The sequence below is a fragment of the Petromyzon marinus genome, chromosome 17, assembly GCF_048934315.1.
Source record: "Petromyzon marinus isolate PM22_M1 ecotype Great Lakes invasive population chromosome 17, UKy_Petmar_22M1.pri1.0, whole genome shotgun sequence".
Classification (NCBI taxonomy): domain Eukaryota; kingdom Metazoa; phylum Chordata; class Hyperoartia; order Petromyzontiformes; family Petromyzontidae; genus Petromyzon; species Petromyzon marinus.
The window spans coordinates 22,950,672-22,967,022 of NC_133683.1; the positions used below are offsets into that span (position 1 = coordinate 22,950,672).

The window sequence follows — 16,351 nt, forward strand, 5'->3', positions numbered from 1 at the left end:
CCACGCCAGGTTGGGTCATGGGAGTTGTTTTGATGAATGACTTCCGAGTGTCACCTCTTCTCCGCCCGTGTTTGTTGATGAGAATCGCTGCCTTTCTCTCTGCATTAGCTGCTGTGGAAAGCAGTGATCTGCATTTTAATTCTGCAGCGGTGCGGGCGGTGGTTCTAATAATTACTTCATTACCCTGCTGGGGCTGTCAACACATTCTGCAAAATGCATTCATATATGTAGTCACATGTCTGCAAGAACCTGGAACATTCCCATTCTTCTGGCCTGTTAGTGGGTGGGTTATCTTTCATTCTTTCGGTGTCCCAATCGTGCGATGTAAAAGCAGGTGGTGGTGAGCTGGTGGCCGCTGGTGTGATGGTTGCATGCCCCTGTGTTTGTTCACTACAAGTGACGTTTTTATATTCTTAGCTCTTTCGGTAAAGTCACGTTGAAGGGAAATAATAAAATAATAAAATATATAAAACAATAAAACTTCTCACGTCGTTTCGACCATAACGCAAACGGTCATCATCACACCTGACGATGACCGTTTCATCATCACACCTGATGACCGTTTGCGTTATGGTCGAAACGTCGTGAGAATTTTGATTGATATATTTTATTATTTTATTGTTTCCCTTCAACGTGACTTTACCGAAAGAGCTAAGAATATGAATTACTGCAGTCACGAAAGTTTTAAATCAAAATTTGACGTTTTTATAGTCAAATCCTCTGCCGCAATGCTAGTAACTACATCCTGCTGTTGCACACAGTCGCAAAGTTGATATGCGGAACGTGAACACAATATCTTCTAGAAATGTCATCGCAAACGCAATAGGCTCTGGTCTTTGTTGTAACACTCTTACTTGTGTGTGTGTGTTATGTTTTTGCTGGCGATTGCGACATCCGAATTGCAAAATTGCATCACGCACTGCGTCGGGAGCATAATACAAACACGTGGTGGGACACACGAGGGTTAATAGCTGTCCCTTCACCCAGTTGTGCTGGACGACGAATTGGAACTAACGGCAGACTGCTTGGGGAGTGAAGCAAGCGTTGTTTGTACGATGCTCAGACATGTCGTTTAAGCCTCGTAGCATTCACAAGAGCATTGCCACGGGATCGAGCAACGGGATTGAGCAAATGTCTTCATTCACTTTTTTCACGCGAGTGAAACGTAATGCTTGCTTAGTAAAAAATAATTAAACAATTTATAGGACTCTGTCCATACAGCACACTGGTTCTTTGCACTTTCACAGTCTAAATGTTGGCACTTTTTTTCTTTCTACCAACGTGTTATTAATTGCAAGACCCTAGTATCAGCGGTTATAGAGTTTACATTAACAATCCTCTTTGTAAATCCACTTCTGGATGAGGCATCTTCCAGGCTGTCCAGTGTGCGGTTGGTGAAGGCATGCAGACGTAAAAATGATCACCTCTTGGACAAAAAAAAATATGCAAAAGCAGCTTTAGTGATAATTCATGCACAGCTTTGCAAGTGATTAGCTTCGTAAATAAATATGACAGTTTATAGCGCGCACATCTTGACGAAAACTGTAAGGACATTTCCAGTCGCGACTCGGAGGCGCGGGGTCGACCTTAAGGTCCCCCACACGCCCGATGGAAACAGTGGCCCAGCCTACAGCGGTCCCTTCACAGTGGCGGTGGATTCGATGCCGCTGCGTGCGTGTGGCGGGATGCGGTTCCAAACGACCGGAGCAGCGTTGCCTTTTTTATTATAATGCATACAAGTTGTGCTTTTACAACGGTTTTTTTCTTTGTCTCCCACACAAAATATGCGACTGTTTCTGTGGGAGATTGTTAAAGATAGCATCAATAAATTGTTTCGCAGATGCTAGAATAGCGTGCGCGCGTGATATAATCTGCCTCTGGTGTGTGGATGCACGGTGCTGAGTCTTGCGCAGAAATCGACGTGGCATCCATTCGCTGGCCTTTCCTGTGCAGACTTGGGTTTTATTTCAGGAAAAATAATTAACGTCAATTGACTAGCTCACAGGAGCTGCCATCACGGCTGATTGTATTGGAAAAATTAATTTTCGGTGGCAGGTCTATGTTTGTGCATGTACATGCACACGTGTACATGCACAACATATGCGCTCACTTATGCACACTTCACCCATGCATAGAATCTAATTATATAAATCACGGTTGCATTTTATTATTTTGCATGTTTATACGTGAGAATATTCATATTCATCCAAGCTTTTTATTTTTTGTGCAGAATCACTCAACATTACAAATAAGTAATATTCTAAAGTAATCAAATATCATCCGTGTTTTGGTCATACGACATTGGTAGCGGTGCACAAGCACAATAAACAAACACATTTGTCAATAGCACTCTGGCCTTAGAAGGAAAAAGTATATCGAAGGTGCCGTGTCAGGCAATGGACCTTCTTCACAGCACGTAGGCCAGAGAAATAGAGTGGATACGAGTGGGACACGGCACTTTGAAAAAACATGTGTTTTAGCAAAAGTGGTAAACCTGTGTCATTGTAAAATTTGCTTATCAGACTATTCTGTTTGCACTTTCATCATCAGCCATTATATTCTTGAATAAAGGCCACCCTAAGTCATCTCCACCGCTCACAGTCCTAATAATGTTTTTGTACTTTTGTTATAACGTTCTGACCCGCCCCTACTGGACATCTCTGCAAAAGGGCTTTACAGCTCATTGGATTTCTCCAGTATAAATAAATATTCTGTTTGCACAAAGGTGAAAAGTGCCATCACTGGCATGGAGGGGTGCATGTTAGGAATCCCAGTACAGTGATAGAAGAAAGAGGAGGTGATGGATCACAGAGAGCATACACAAGTCAGAGAGACATTGTGGGACCGTTCGGAAAAGTAAGTGTGTTTGGAAAGCTTACATTGCTCGTGGTTGATTGCCAACAGAAGAGATTGGTGATTCTGCGGAGATTATCCCACTGGAGATGAAGTAATGAGATCAGCTCGATGTGCAGGAGCAAGATGGATCGTAGCATCGTAGGGCCATGAAGGCTGACTGTGATGTAGAGAACCCTTCACTCAGCATGATTCAACTTTGCAATGTTAATTCTGAAAACACTTTGTACTCATACGATGAGTATTTATAAATGGAAAATAGGCCACACGTTTAATAGCATCGCATTATATTCCTGACTTTGCACAACCCACGCACGCACCCACCCACGCACCCACCCACCCACGCACGCACCCACGCATGCAACCACCCAAGCACCCACGCACGCACCCAAGCACCCACGAACCCACCCACGCATGCACCCACCCACGCACGTACCCACGCACGCACCCACGCCCGCACCCACCCACGCACGCACCCACCCACCCACGCACCCACGCATGCACACACCCACCCACGCACGCACCCACACACCCACCCACGCACGCACGCACCCACCCACGCACGCACCCACGCACCCACACACGCACGCACCCACGTACCCACCCACGCACGCACCCACACACGCACCCACACACGCACGCACCTACACGCACCCACACACGCACCCACACAACCACCCACACATCCACACACGCACCCACGCACCCACACACCCACGCACGCACCTACACGCACCCACAGACGCACCCACGTACCCACCCACACACGCACCCACGCACCCACACACGAACCCACACACGCACCCACACGCACCCACGTACCCACCCACACACCCACGCACCCACGCACCCACACACGCACCCACACACCCACGCACGCACCCACACACCCACGGACCCACGTCCCCACCCACACACCCACGCACGCACCCACGCACGCTCCCATCGGACATTCCAAATGTGCGCATGCGGCGCGAGCATCAAAACCAAAAGATCCGGCTGACAAACGTGCGAATAAATAAATAAGCGGACATATAAATAAATAACGTCGATTTCACATGGCGTCATCATTAGCATGCTTCCTGTTTTCAGCACAATTAGACGCGCCAAGTTATTGGCGCGAGTGTCTGGCTGTGTGAATGCGATCTCCAAGCCGGAACTTCTCCCTGCACCCCCCCCCATGCCTCCATGCCGCTCCGTTACTCAAGGGAACAGCCACGGCTGGTGGCCGGGGACCAACCGAAACGTGATGGTGGCGTTGGTCCTGATGAGTGCCCAGCTGCAGTTTCTTAATAAAACATCGTTTTCCCCTTGCTGCCGCTTGGCAGCCAGAATTCTATTTTCATAATTTGTTTAATCTAGCGACGTGTCTTTCTTTCTGCTTCTGTTGCGCGTTCATATCTGGTATCATTACGGTTTCAAAAAAAATACTTAAACTACAATCGTGTTAACGTTTATTTTTTTTAAAGAAATTGGCTACATATTGGCTGCTACTCATTGGAGCCTTTTTGGATGTTAGATATTTATCTGATTAATGTATGTTCATTCAGTTACAATTTGTGTCTTTTGCTATTGGGTTTTCGTATTTGCTGTCATTGTGGTTTATTAAAATGAAGCTGCAATAGTAAAAAAAAACCAATATAAAGGTTAAGTGTCTAGACATGTTTTTTATTAGTTCTGGCCAGTACTCATCAAGGGTTTATGTCGAAGTCCCCAGTAAACCTTTGCAAAGTGGGAAGTCACTCCTTTCCCTCTGCTGCCCGTCTCTCGTGTAAGTCACTCTCCCTGTGCCATCTGTGCTGGCGACTCCCTGTGCCTGTTAAGTCCAGGCGCAATATATTCTTCTCTGCTTGTGGCTTGCTGTCCCTTCTGTAAAAAACATTTATATTTGTACAGATACCCCCTCATCCCCCATCTCCATAAGCCACAAGTCCAACTGCTTTGCACAGCATCTTGACATGCAATTTTGGTTGCATTTAAACACTGTAAATCAAAGCGTATTTTATTATACCGCCATTGGCAGACCTGAACTGACGGTGAAACGTCAATATTTCTCTGGTAGCAGCCTTAAAAGAGTTGAAAACGTTGCGTGGAATTTATTTTCGTGGTGTAAATGTGTTTCATAGCTTGTAGAGCTTAGGCTGTGTCCTCCCCCCCGATCTTGGGAAAATCTCAGGGTGCCAAACAGATGGAAGACGACATTTGACATGTGTGTGAGAAAATGTATAGTGTACTCATACACACATACCTCCTTATTCTATTTGACATCGTCGTCCTTGACATCATATGGTTGCTGCGTTTTGTTTGCGTGGCCTAAAACAAAGGTATATATATCTGAACCTTGTGAAAAACACTTCATTGAGAAGTGAAAACAAAGAAGAGAGCTGTTGGCAGTCTGAGATTATTATACTCTGTACTCTAGCATTGAATGTAAGTATGTTGTACAATACATGCTGCTCTCGCTTTATGTGGATTGTGCAATTTCGCGGCTAAGATATTTCTACCAAAAATTCGCTACGTGCGGTTTTAACTCACTGCTATGCGGCTATGCGTTCGGACGTGGGACAAGATTGTGTGCACTGCGCTGAATGCGCGACTCGGCAAACAGCTGTCTTGTGCGGTGCGATCTCGCTTTGTGCGCCCTCATTTTTTGGAACTCATCTCCTGCATAGAGCGAGGGAAACCTGTACCCTCATTTTTATTGGGTGCACACGAGGGCCTCGAGTGAGTTTCGAGACTCTCTCAGGAGCGTTCCGCATTGGATGTTTTCTAATTCCATCAGTGAGTGTTCGCGGCTTCGCGTGAAAGAAAAACAGAGTTCATGGTGAAAACGAGGAGGTTGACGCTGGGCCCTGCTGTTCGCAGGGCCACCTCGTAAGCCCCGCGCGACACCTGGCGCGTGCCCTGGTGGTTACCAATCCAAAACGGCATATTAGGTGAACTAAACTATTTATTGTATTGTATATATATACAATGGCACATTTTACCCTGAAAAACACTGAGAGTGGAGCCGTTTTTTTTCCGGATGGTTCTGCGATGCAAAGTTTGTCCAGTTCCATTTGAGTGTTTAGGATGTTGCAGGGCGCTGGATTACCCAGATAAATTCTCGTATATGCAAGAGCGTAACATGCTAAGCTCTGAACAGATATATTTAAGAATCCATGACTTCTCCCTCCCCACTTAAATCTTCATCTCCCCCCTGCACGGGGTCCCCACTTGGCTGGAGCAGCAGGCCCTAAATTCTTCTTCCTCCCCCCCCCCCCCCCGTTGTGTGGTCATGTTGTGCCGAATTGTATTGGACGGCGTGATGTACCGGGGCTCACATTATGTTGCAATAAAAACATATATGTACAAAAATAATCCATTACTATGCTGCCATGTACTAGCCACCTCAGTAAAATCCATGTTGTGTGAGAGAATTAAGATAGGCTGAAGGGTCTGGCACAAACACCAAAGGAGGGAATATGTTTGCAATCAGAGAGGGCTTGACCATTAAACCTACGTAACAATTCTACTCACATTGTCACTTTCTTCCGTCTCTCCCCCCTCCTCACAGCAACGTGGCGCATGTGTCTTTGGCGCCGGGCGGCTCCGCGCAGACATCGGCACAAGCGTGGAGCCAGCAGCTGAGGCCACGCATCACAGGGCGCGATGCCCCCGCTCAGCAAGTCCACCTCCAGGCGCAGCCCCACATCCAGGCCCGCCCTGGGGCCCAAGGCCACCAGGCCCTGCTCCAATCCGGGCCTCGAGTGTTGGCGGTGGCCCCCGGGAAACCCTCGGCTGGGCAGGCGCCGCAAAACGATCAGCCAATGGACGCCACCGCAAGCAACGGTGAGAGTAGCAAAGTCGAGCGTGAAGGTGCAGGCCTGAAATATACTTGCTCGCTTTCACCACTGGAAGAAGGGCCTCGTCTACAGGGAGCTCAAGCGCGTATTTGGCCGAGTCTTCCACGCGATGGCCAATAATCCATCGTGGGAGGAGTTGGGAGCGCTCACACTTGACCCCCCACCACACGCCATTTGCCAATTGACTGACTGCGGCGTTCCCGTTTATGATACTGCTGGGTGGATGGAAGCAGAAGTTTTAACAAGTGTGGCCGTCGTTTCGACTGCAGCACTGGGAGATTGAATCGAACCTTCAACGTCTGCATTATGAGTCCAGTGCGCTAACCATGACACCACAGCAGTGTCCCTGTACGAAAGCACATGAGGATAAAAAAAAACTATTTTCACTGTGATTCATGCATTGGTAGAAAAGTACTGTGTTTTTGCCAATCTTTGGCAAAAAAGTGCAAGGTTGCCTCTTTTCTCCCGAATGGGTGGTCTTTAGTGTTGATGAGTGTTAAATCGGTTTCTACACACAATAACCAGACTGTATTTGGTACAGATACAATGCTGAGGTTGCCAGGTAAGTCAGGGGATTCATGATCGTATCTCAAGAACACTGAGATGTACCGCAGAAAATGTGCATTGCCCTGAGTTGTACCTTTTCAAGTACTCCCGAGATCATCATTCACATGTCACCAAGATCTCTGCAAGTTTTTACTTGATAAGTGTGTATCCTGAGAGATCTCACATGTTGCTGATGTTCTGGTACGTGACATTTCTTGAACATGCTCAGCTTGGACCATTTGCAACCTCGCTTTTGAATAAGTTTATGGAAACATTTGACACAGGACCAATGTTCTGAGGCCTGTTGCTCGTCATTAGATCTATTACATTGGCAAGCTAATGCATTGGACAATCTGAATGTAGATCCATAACACAAACAATGTAATCCACTTCTTAAAGGCGTAACCTAGTCAGGAATCTGAACCTAAATGACGTAGTTGGGATTATACATCGCATTTGTCACCCCCTGCTGTTAAACTAATGCCCCAGGTCAACCTTTAAAATGAGAGTATCTTGGTCTCTTGAGTTCTGCCCTGGTTGAACAAATAAACTTAGTTTGGACTAGAACCTATGCCTTCTTGTGTCACAGATCTTCCTCACCCGATGCAATTATTATCGCTATGCTTGTTTAAACAGGAAAGCCTCAGTAAGTATTAAGACACTTTTTTCAGGAGGGTCTTGTGAAGTCTTGGCTGTAGAGGGATGGATGTTGCTATGTGTAGTCCAAATTTAGTAATTTTCAGATTTTTTTCAGCATTGGGATGTTTGGCAAATCCCAGGTGCATTGCATGGTTTTTATTTTGTAGCTATGGCAGGAGTCTAGAGAACCCAAATGAAGCCTACACGTGACAGGGATAAAACACAAACGCCGCATTGGAAGGTGCCCGCGTCACGCATCGAGCCCAGCTCCGTGTTGTTGCTGCGAGGCACGACGAGTGTTGCCTCTTATTCTTAGCTCTTTCGGTAAAGTCACGTTGAAGGGAAACAATAAAATAATAAAATATATGATGACGACCGTTTGTGTTACGGTCGAAACGTCGTGAGAATTTGTATTGTTTTATATATATATGTTATTATTTTATTGTTTCCCTTCAACGTGACTTTACCGAAAGAGCTAAGAATATGAATTACTGCGGTCACGAAAGCTTTAAATAAAAATTTGAGTGTTACCTCTGTCGCCCAAATACTTCTGGCTGGTGCACCAGGAAAAAAAGAGCAACAAAGAACTCTGGGGACTGGCGTAATTGTAACCCAGTCCCCCGGCTTCTCTGCCACAGGGCAAGTTATGTAAGCGCCATTGCCATTCACGCCCGCCAAATTGAGTCCCATCCAGCTTCCACCGCTGCTACAGAGAAAGACGTTATTTTGTTCAAAACACCAAAGCATTTGGAAACATTTACTATTTCCAGTTCAGTGTATTTTGTTGAGCAATATATCATTTGTTAACATTGTTCAGGTCGCTAACAGAGCCTGCACGGGATTTATAATTACAGTTGCTAGCTTGAACCTTTTCTGTGAAAAAGAAGTGCATGATGTACATCTTGTTGCAATACATAATAATTGCTGTCCTAAAAATAATAAGGTATAATAGTTTTCTCCCACTGAAGCATTGATTTCCGCTTTGTGTCATAATTAATCCCATGTAGTTCTTAATCGACTCCAGCAGTTTTGATCACCGTGTTCTTTCATCTTGGGATGAGCTCACAATTGGCCTGTCCACACACAATAAATCCGTACATTGTTGCACATTACGGCGGGATTTAGGAAGATTACATTTCCACGGGCAGCTTAAGCGTTAAAAATTTCCACGCGGGAGGAGGCGAAAGTCACGTGACTTGGCGAGGATGTTGCCCATTAAAGTGTGTCCAATGGCACCGTAAATCTAACGCCCTTTCAAAGCGACTTGAAATTCTTCGAGGTGAGGCTGCCGATAGCAACGGAACCGGGAGTCGCGAGCTCTGGCCATGTGTGTACAGCAGGCCTGGCACCTTATTGAGATGACAGGATCAGCAATTGGGCGTAGGCCTGGATGCTTCATAAGTAGCAATTGGTTATCTTTGGTTCTTTCGGTAAAGTCACGTAGAATGAGAATAAAATAATAAATTGATAAAATAAAATAACACAATAATATTCTCACGACGTTTCGGCCACAACACAAGCGGCCTTCATCAGGTGACTTTACCGAAAGAACCAAAGAAGATGAATCCTTGCAGTCACGAAAGCTTTAAATCGAAAAAGCAATTGGTTACTTATGAAGCATCCAGGCCTAACAATGTGGTAGATCCGTAATCTGTTTTGTGTGTCAGCGGATCTATGCTGAAGCGAGTGCAGGTGATGCGTTTACATACGGAAATTACTGTTTGAAACAAAACATTGTAAGATTACCGAGTTGAAGTTGACCTTAAGCATTATAATCATGAAAAGTACATACTATATTATTTGGGTCTTTCGGTAAAGCTATGTAGATAAAACAAAAATATCACCAATTCCTGCAGTCACGAAAGCTTTAAGTCAAGTACATACCAATTTGCCTAAAGATGAAAGATTTTAGCCAATGTGATTTACCTGCTGTGACATATGGATCAGAAACATGGCCATTAACAAAGGAGAGTGGACACAGCTGAATGAAGGAAAGATAAGGGTAAAGCACTGCTATTGAAATAATTAATTGATATGTTTTGTTTTCCCATGCATGTAAATTAACGTCTGATCACTTCTGGATTGCGAGTCCAGCCGAACTGGTAGCGTGAATACGTATGAAGACATAGTCATTACTTTTTACATAAACTTTTTAGAATGCAATACACAGCAGAGTTCTAAATAATTAAGCATGTAAAATGAAACATGAAATGCTATGGATCACTGCAAAGTTGCCTAATTAAAACTGAAGTGTTAATAATTCTTAGTATCCTGTGGAAACACGGAAGACATAGAACCAAACTAAGTCTTATTCTGAAACTGTAGCATTCAGTGGAAATGCCTAAGACTCGATGAACCATGGTAAATCATATTTGGCGTTTGTAGAATTCTGCGGAAACACCCAATCATCAGAGCCAAGCCAAGTCATCTTGAGCATTTGTAGAATTCGGAAACAAACACTTCATAGTAAAGGGATGTTGCCACAGTAGTGTAATGATAGGTTACGCTGGACTCGCAATCCAGAGGCTTCCGGTTTAATTCAATCCCCTGACGCAGCAGTCTAGACAATGGGCACGTGTAATCCTCTCGCCTCTGTCCCGTCATGAGCATAAATGGGTTAACCACAGTTAGTCGGTCAGTCGGTTGCATTTGGTTGGGTCAATTGTGGGTACACCCACCTCCTGCAAGCCATCTGGCCAGTGTGGAAAAGCGGACAAAACTTTACCTTCTAGAGAGATACCCGAGGGCTTGTCGAGAGCTCCTTTTAGTGGAGGCTCTTCTGCCAGCAATGGCACGAGCAAGAAATTACGGGGCTGCGCCCTTACATTACATCACGAGGAACAGAGGAAAACCTCAGACGATCTCCGGGAAAAACAAAAATCCTGTTTGGCAGAACCACTCGCAGCCAGTGTCTGCTCGAGGCTCACTCCGATTGTAACGGCGTGCGGCTCTGTGCGGTGCAGGAGACCTCACGATGGGTGCCGCGCCAGTCCCGCAGCGCATCAAGGTGGTGTTCACGCCCACCATCTGCACGCTGGACTGCTCGCGAGGAGACTGCCGCCACAGCTGCTCCAAGGGCAATGTGACCACCCTCATCAGCGAGCACGGCCGCATGATCTACCCTCCACACAGCTCCAGGTTCCGCATTGGTGAGCCAGCGACGGACGGGCTGTCGGCATGTATATTTTCTTATGTGTCTGACTTGAGTATCTGTTGTCCGTATGCCCACTAATCTGTCTGTCCATACATGTGTTGGTTATACACATATGTCTGTCCATTCATGTCTATTTTTGTTTGTCTTTCGGTCTGTATTTGCCTTCTGTTTGTCTGTCTGTTCATCTATCCATCCACCATCTGTCTGTTTGTCAGTATGTCTACCTACCCGTCTATCTATCTGTTTGTCCATCTGTCCATATGTTTGCATTGGTGGACCATTGAGGGTCTTCTCCTTGTTTGTCTGTGCCTGCCCGCACGTGTCCGTCCACCCATCCCATTTTATCTGGGCATCCGTCCATCCGTCGGTGCCTCTATCTCTCTGCAAGTGTAGCCCATCAGTGACTTACGCTGGAGGCTCCAATAACCTTGAGGCTCCCCCCTTAATTTGGGGCGTCTCATCGTAGGGTGCGTTTCGTGCGATTGTCATGCGCAGCATTGCTAGGCCCCTGGAGTGGCAGGAGGACCGTTTTGGCAAACAAACATGAACACGGTTTGCCGTCCTGGGCGCTGTTGCACGTGTCACGTATGTGTCACGCGGGAACACAACTTGCGTCATTCAGCGCCGGCCGATTGAAAACGTACAGCTCGCCTTCAAACTCGCGCTCGTCGCCACCATTACATTTAGGGAAATGCAAACCGTGCTCGCACAAAGGGGGCCCTGTGTCCACAGGAGCCGAATTGGTTATTGCTGCAGTCGGCCCTGGCGCATTTACTCTGTGCTATTATTTAGATTTTTTTTAGGAATGTTCGTCAAAAGTGGCAACCCCCATTTGTCACGATGGTTAGGCCTCACTTAGTGAGGAATGGAAAAGCGTTCACCTTAAGAGGCTTTTGAAAGCCCCCGAGATCCTTTGTCAGCGTAGAAAAATGAGGCCGTTACAGTGGTCTCAAGGTCTTGTAAGTGTGGTATGCATACGCATGCCTATTACCCTAATTTAGAACATTTATTGACCGAAAAGTCAAGGTCTCATAACTTGTTTCTCTACGTGTTTGTGCGCACACACAAAGATGTATTTTTTGTCCACGAACGTGGCCAAATTGTGAATGGGTGAAAGTTAAGCGCATTCCTATAACTCGGTGCCCTCTGAGAATTATGGAGCTAATTTTCTGAGGCATATGCCTGCTAACTTTACTATGCCAACAAACCGGCGAGCATTAAATTCAAACGAACTAAACCTTTGGCCCCTGCGTTCTTTGTTTATTATTAATTGCCTGAGCACACACCGGCAATGAGCATTTTGACAGGCACCGTGACAAAAGCTTAAACCTTTTGCGCCTCTCTGGGAGTCTTTCGTTCTCTCAGCGCCCAAGCTGCGAGTTGATGTGCCACCAATACTTAGTGGCCAGAAATATGAAATGAGAGCTCTCGTTCGACAGAGGTGACTAATGTTCATATCCAAAGAGGGGCAGTCAAAAAAATGTATGGAGATCAAGATGTTAATAGCACGTGCAGCTTACGGGATTAGCTTTACAATTGAATGCAGTAGTATATGATATAGTATTACGTTACGTTATTTGTACAAAAATGGGGATTCTTTAGGTTATAGTGACTCTTTTCTTTTCACGTTTCATCTTAAAACATTATTAATGCAGTGTCCCGATTCACATCGTAATGTTTTCAACATTCATTTGTATTTTATAAACCTGTTGAGAAGTCATCATTGGTCTTTTTGGAGAGAATGGTCCCCACCATAGCAATTCACAATTACCATCACTGACTTAAACTAGGCCCACCAAAGCTGACAAACACCACCCAATGATCGTTTAAGCATGAGAACACTCAGTTCCTGAAGGTGCTGCCAACATATGGAGCGACATGTCGGACATCAAACCGAACAACTTGCGGTGCAACACTTAAACTGTTCACTCTGAAGGGCATATTGCAGAGACCTATGAATACATTTTGCACCTCTTACAAATTTAAATTCGCCGCAGATGGGCTTGCAGCGTTTCCCCACAACGCTGGTCACAGGCACTGCACCTTGTAAACACTCGCGACTTGGGAGCCAGCAGGCCACGAGGTGCCCCCGCAGTGGCCCACAATCCGGCTGTGCCAAAGCAAGCCGCTAAGAGCAGGCACGGCGCGCTTGATGAATCGCCTGTTGACACGGGGAAGGCTGTGGTTTCCTGACGTCGCTACAGCCCCTCCGCAGCGAGGGCTTGTAGCTGTCTTGTAGCGATGATTTAGAGCGGCACTTTCACGGGAAGGTGAACCCATGTGAGGCGGCGGCGGAGAGGAGGGAGGCAATATTGCTGCCAAAGAGGCAGCCGGGCCTGTCGTTGGTCTTCAGCGCTGTCGAGGGATAGATGGGTCATAGCCCAATACGTATCTAACTTGTTTTATGTCGTGCCTTTGCCATAATTCAAACCGTGAGTAAAAGTAAGTCGGCTTGGGCGTGACACGTAGCTCAAAGGCATTATGATTGATGGTCTAAAGTAATTTTTGCAGCCAATGAATGGAAAGCATCCAAGGGAGCGATCGAGTGATGAAATCAATTCCTGAGTAGGTGCTCGGTGCATTATTACGTCACAGGAGAGTGAGAGATTGCGATGTCTTGGGGAGGCCTTCATCCGGCAGTGGATTGATCACGGTTGATAACGATCGTGTGTTTTTTGTAAGGCCTTGTTAATTAACTTGTTTGCGCAAGTATATCACTGTCAAAAAAGTGTCCAATATTGAAACCATGAAATAAACATTCCTTAAATAATAAAGTTTTAGTTTTTAAAGTTTTAAAATAAATCTTGAGCTAATTTAACTATTGCGGGTAATATTAGTGCGTCGGTGTTCACAGTTGTGCTGTATATATCCCTCCAGTGTGAGTCCCTGGTCTTACTACGTGTTGTTTAGCAGCATGATGGTGGACTTTTCGCCCCAACGTACTGACGGCTTTAAACCGACTTCAGTTTCTGAACAAGTAGAATTTCAGTTAAATTTTTTAAGGAGCCCTCCCGGCACGTGGAGTGCAACGTCGGACATCATGCCAAACAGCACATGGTACAACTTGAAAGTTTGAGTTTATTTTTTTTGTTATAACGAAATAGGTCCCGTTTAGCCAGTTGCCCAGCTATTTTACAATTGAGATGCGTGGTGCTGCCGTGAGCACAGCAACATCCAAATGAAGGCAGACACATCGACATTGCGGAGAGTGAGTACAGGGTCCACGAGGAATATTGCACCGGTAACAAATGAGGTATGTCGCGGTTGTAAAAACGGAACACACGCGAATAAAAAAAAAAGGTTAAAATATAATTTGAGAGCAAGAGACACCAGTAAAAGTTACGTGCCTGTGAAAGTAAATTTTATATTTTAGTCTAACAAGGAAATGAACACGTGAATCGAAAGAGATGGTGCAAAAAAAAATATTGAGAGCTATATTGATGGTAATGTTGATGAAGTTAATAGCTGAACATTCAAAACCATCACCTGGAGATTATTAATTTGGATTCCTCAGTGCTTTAAGGGATACAACAAAACGTTGTCTGCAGCATGAAAGGACATTCTTAGAAGAGATAGGTTTACATTGATTTGCCTCTGTTTAAGACATTCCTCGACTAATGTGCCTCTGTGCTATCTTTGGCCTCTGGGTCGGCCTCAGTTGTTTCTTTGTAAACCAACAACTGACAGCAAAACCTTCCAAAAATGCATGGACTTTGACTTGCAAGCAGTTTGCATTAGGAATTTAGACAAACAATCTTAAAAAAACATGCAATTGTAGGAAATTATCTCATATAATCCAGACTTACGTGAAGTGCCTTGTAAGCCCAGTATTATTTTTAACTTGGCCCTTGTTAAGTCTCAACACAAGACATTGATTGATTGATGCACACATACTTTCTTTGCCAAAATAACCTTTAAACCCCTTCACCATGATGGGTTTCCTGTTTTAGTTTAACTTACACATTCTAATTCATATTCTTCAAATGCTGAACAATATTATTGCACCAAGCCACTTAATTATTTCATAACAAGAATCATGATAAAGTACAAACCTTCATCAGTCCATTGATGGATGAATACCTCCTCGTGCCACGTAGGTTTTGGGCGTTTTTGACCATACTTCACCGTTCTGGTCAATGCGGCTTGGCAAAAGGGAGGCAAGGGCCAGTTTCAGGTATCACCAGCGAATACAAATCACGTTGTCTGAATGTGTCGTTTTCTGACAAATTGCGCAGCTTTAAACAAATTGTGTGCGTACACGCTTGAGACATTGAGACAATTGTGTGTGCCGTGGTGTACCGTTATTGTCATATTTGGCTTCACTCTAATGTGTGTTTTTGTTCTCTTTGTTGTTGTTGTTTTTGTTTACCACACAGTGGTATGCTCAATCCCGTGTCATAATGGGGGGCACTGCATAACCAAGGAAAAGTGTTTTTGCCAGCCCGGATACACGGGCAAGTTCTGCCACCTTCCCGCTGACCCCAACTCAACTGAAGTGGCTGACGCGGGCAATAATGGGTGGAAGGGCTCCTCCACATTCACCTTTCCGCTGTCCACTCTTGGAAATTTCTCCCAAGGTAAATATGTGTGCATGTGTACGTGCGTCATGTGGGATGGAGCTTGTGGCGCAGTGGTTAGTGCACTGCACCACGAATCAGGCAATCCGAGTTTGATTCACGTTCATGGCTAAGATCAGTCCCGATTGGTTTCAGATTCAACCCTGAGTCTCCCCTAGGTGGACTCAGCCTTAAATGAGTATCTATTCAAGTGGCGCGTGCAAACATTGGCACAGGGGAGACAAAGATGGCCAGGTGTGGTGCTGGCTACACCACTCCCTTGTGTGCCGTCCTGACCTATGTATGTGTCCACTGACAGCAGTTGCAGCAACACTCTACGAAGGCTATATGGGGGAATGTTTGTGTTTGTTTAGGGTTGACCCACAACATCTGGGTCTGTCCTGTGAGCCTGCCATGCCAATAAGCATTCACCACTCTATATGGCCTCAAAGAGCACGAAATGGTGATGTCACAGCAGCCTAGTGGCACATTTTATCAGCCTTTGTTGCTGTGGAACATTGTGAGTGTAAGGAGTGGTGGCACAATGGTTGAATCACCAGATTACAATCCGAATTATCTGGGTTTGAATTCTGTCTAGGTACCAATGCCATCATCTGACCTCTGTATTTGTAATTATTTCCTCAAGGTCAACTTTACCATCAAGATAAATAATAATACAATTAATTATGCTGGTTCCCCCTTATGAGATTGGATTGGATACATCTGCCCAGATGGTGTGTTTAGGTTTTAATATATTA

The 16,351-nt window shown here is 45.4% G+C and overlaps 1 protein-coding gene across 2 annotated transcripts in view; it reads left to right on the forward strand.

The window, feature by feature from the left end:
* LOC116943138 (latent-transforming growth factor beta-binding protein 1-like) overlaps window positions 1–16,351 on the forward strand; it is a 151,130-nt gene that overhangs the window by 23,430 nt on the left and 111,349 nt on the right. For both annotated transcript variants that reach the window (XM_076067737.1, XM_032955719.2), the window contains exons 4-6: window positions 6,410–6,684; window positions 10,847–11,032; window positions 15,414–15,614. In XM_076067737.1, the coding sequence (XP_075923852.1) occupies window positions 6,410–6,684; window positions 10,847–11,032; window positions 15,414–15,614 (662 nt within the window). The remainder of the gene's footprint in view (window positions 1–6,409; window positions 6,685–10,846; window positions 11,033–15,413; window positions 15,615–16,351) is intronic.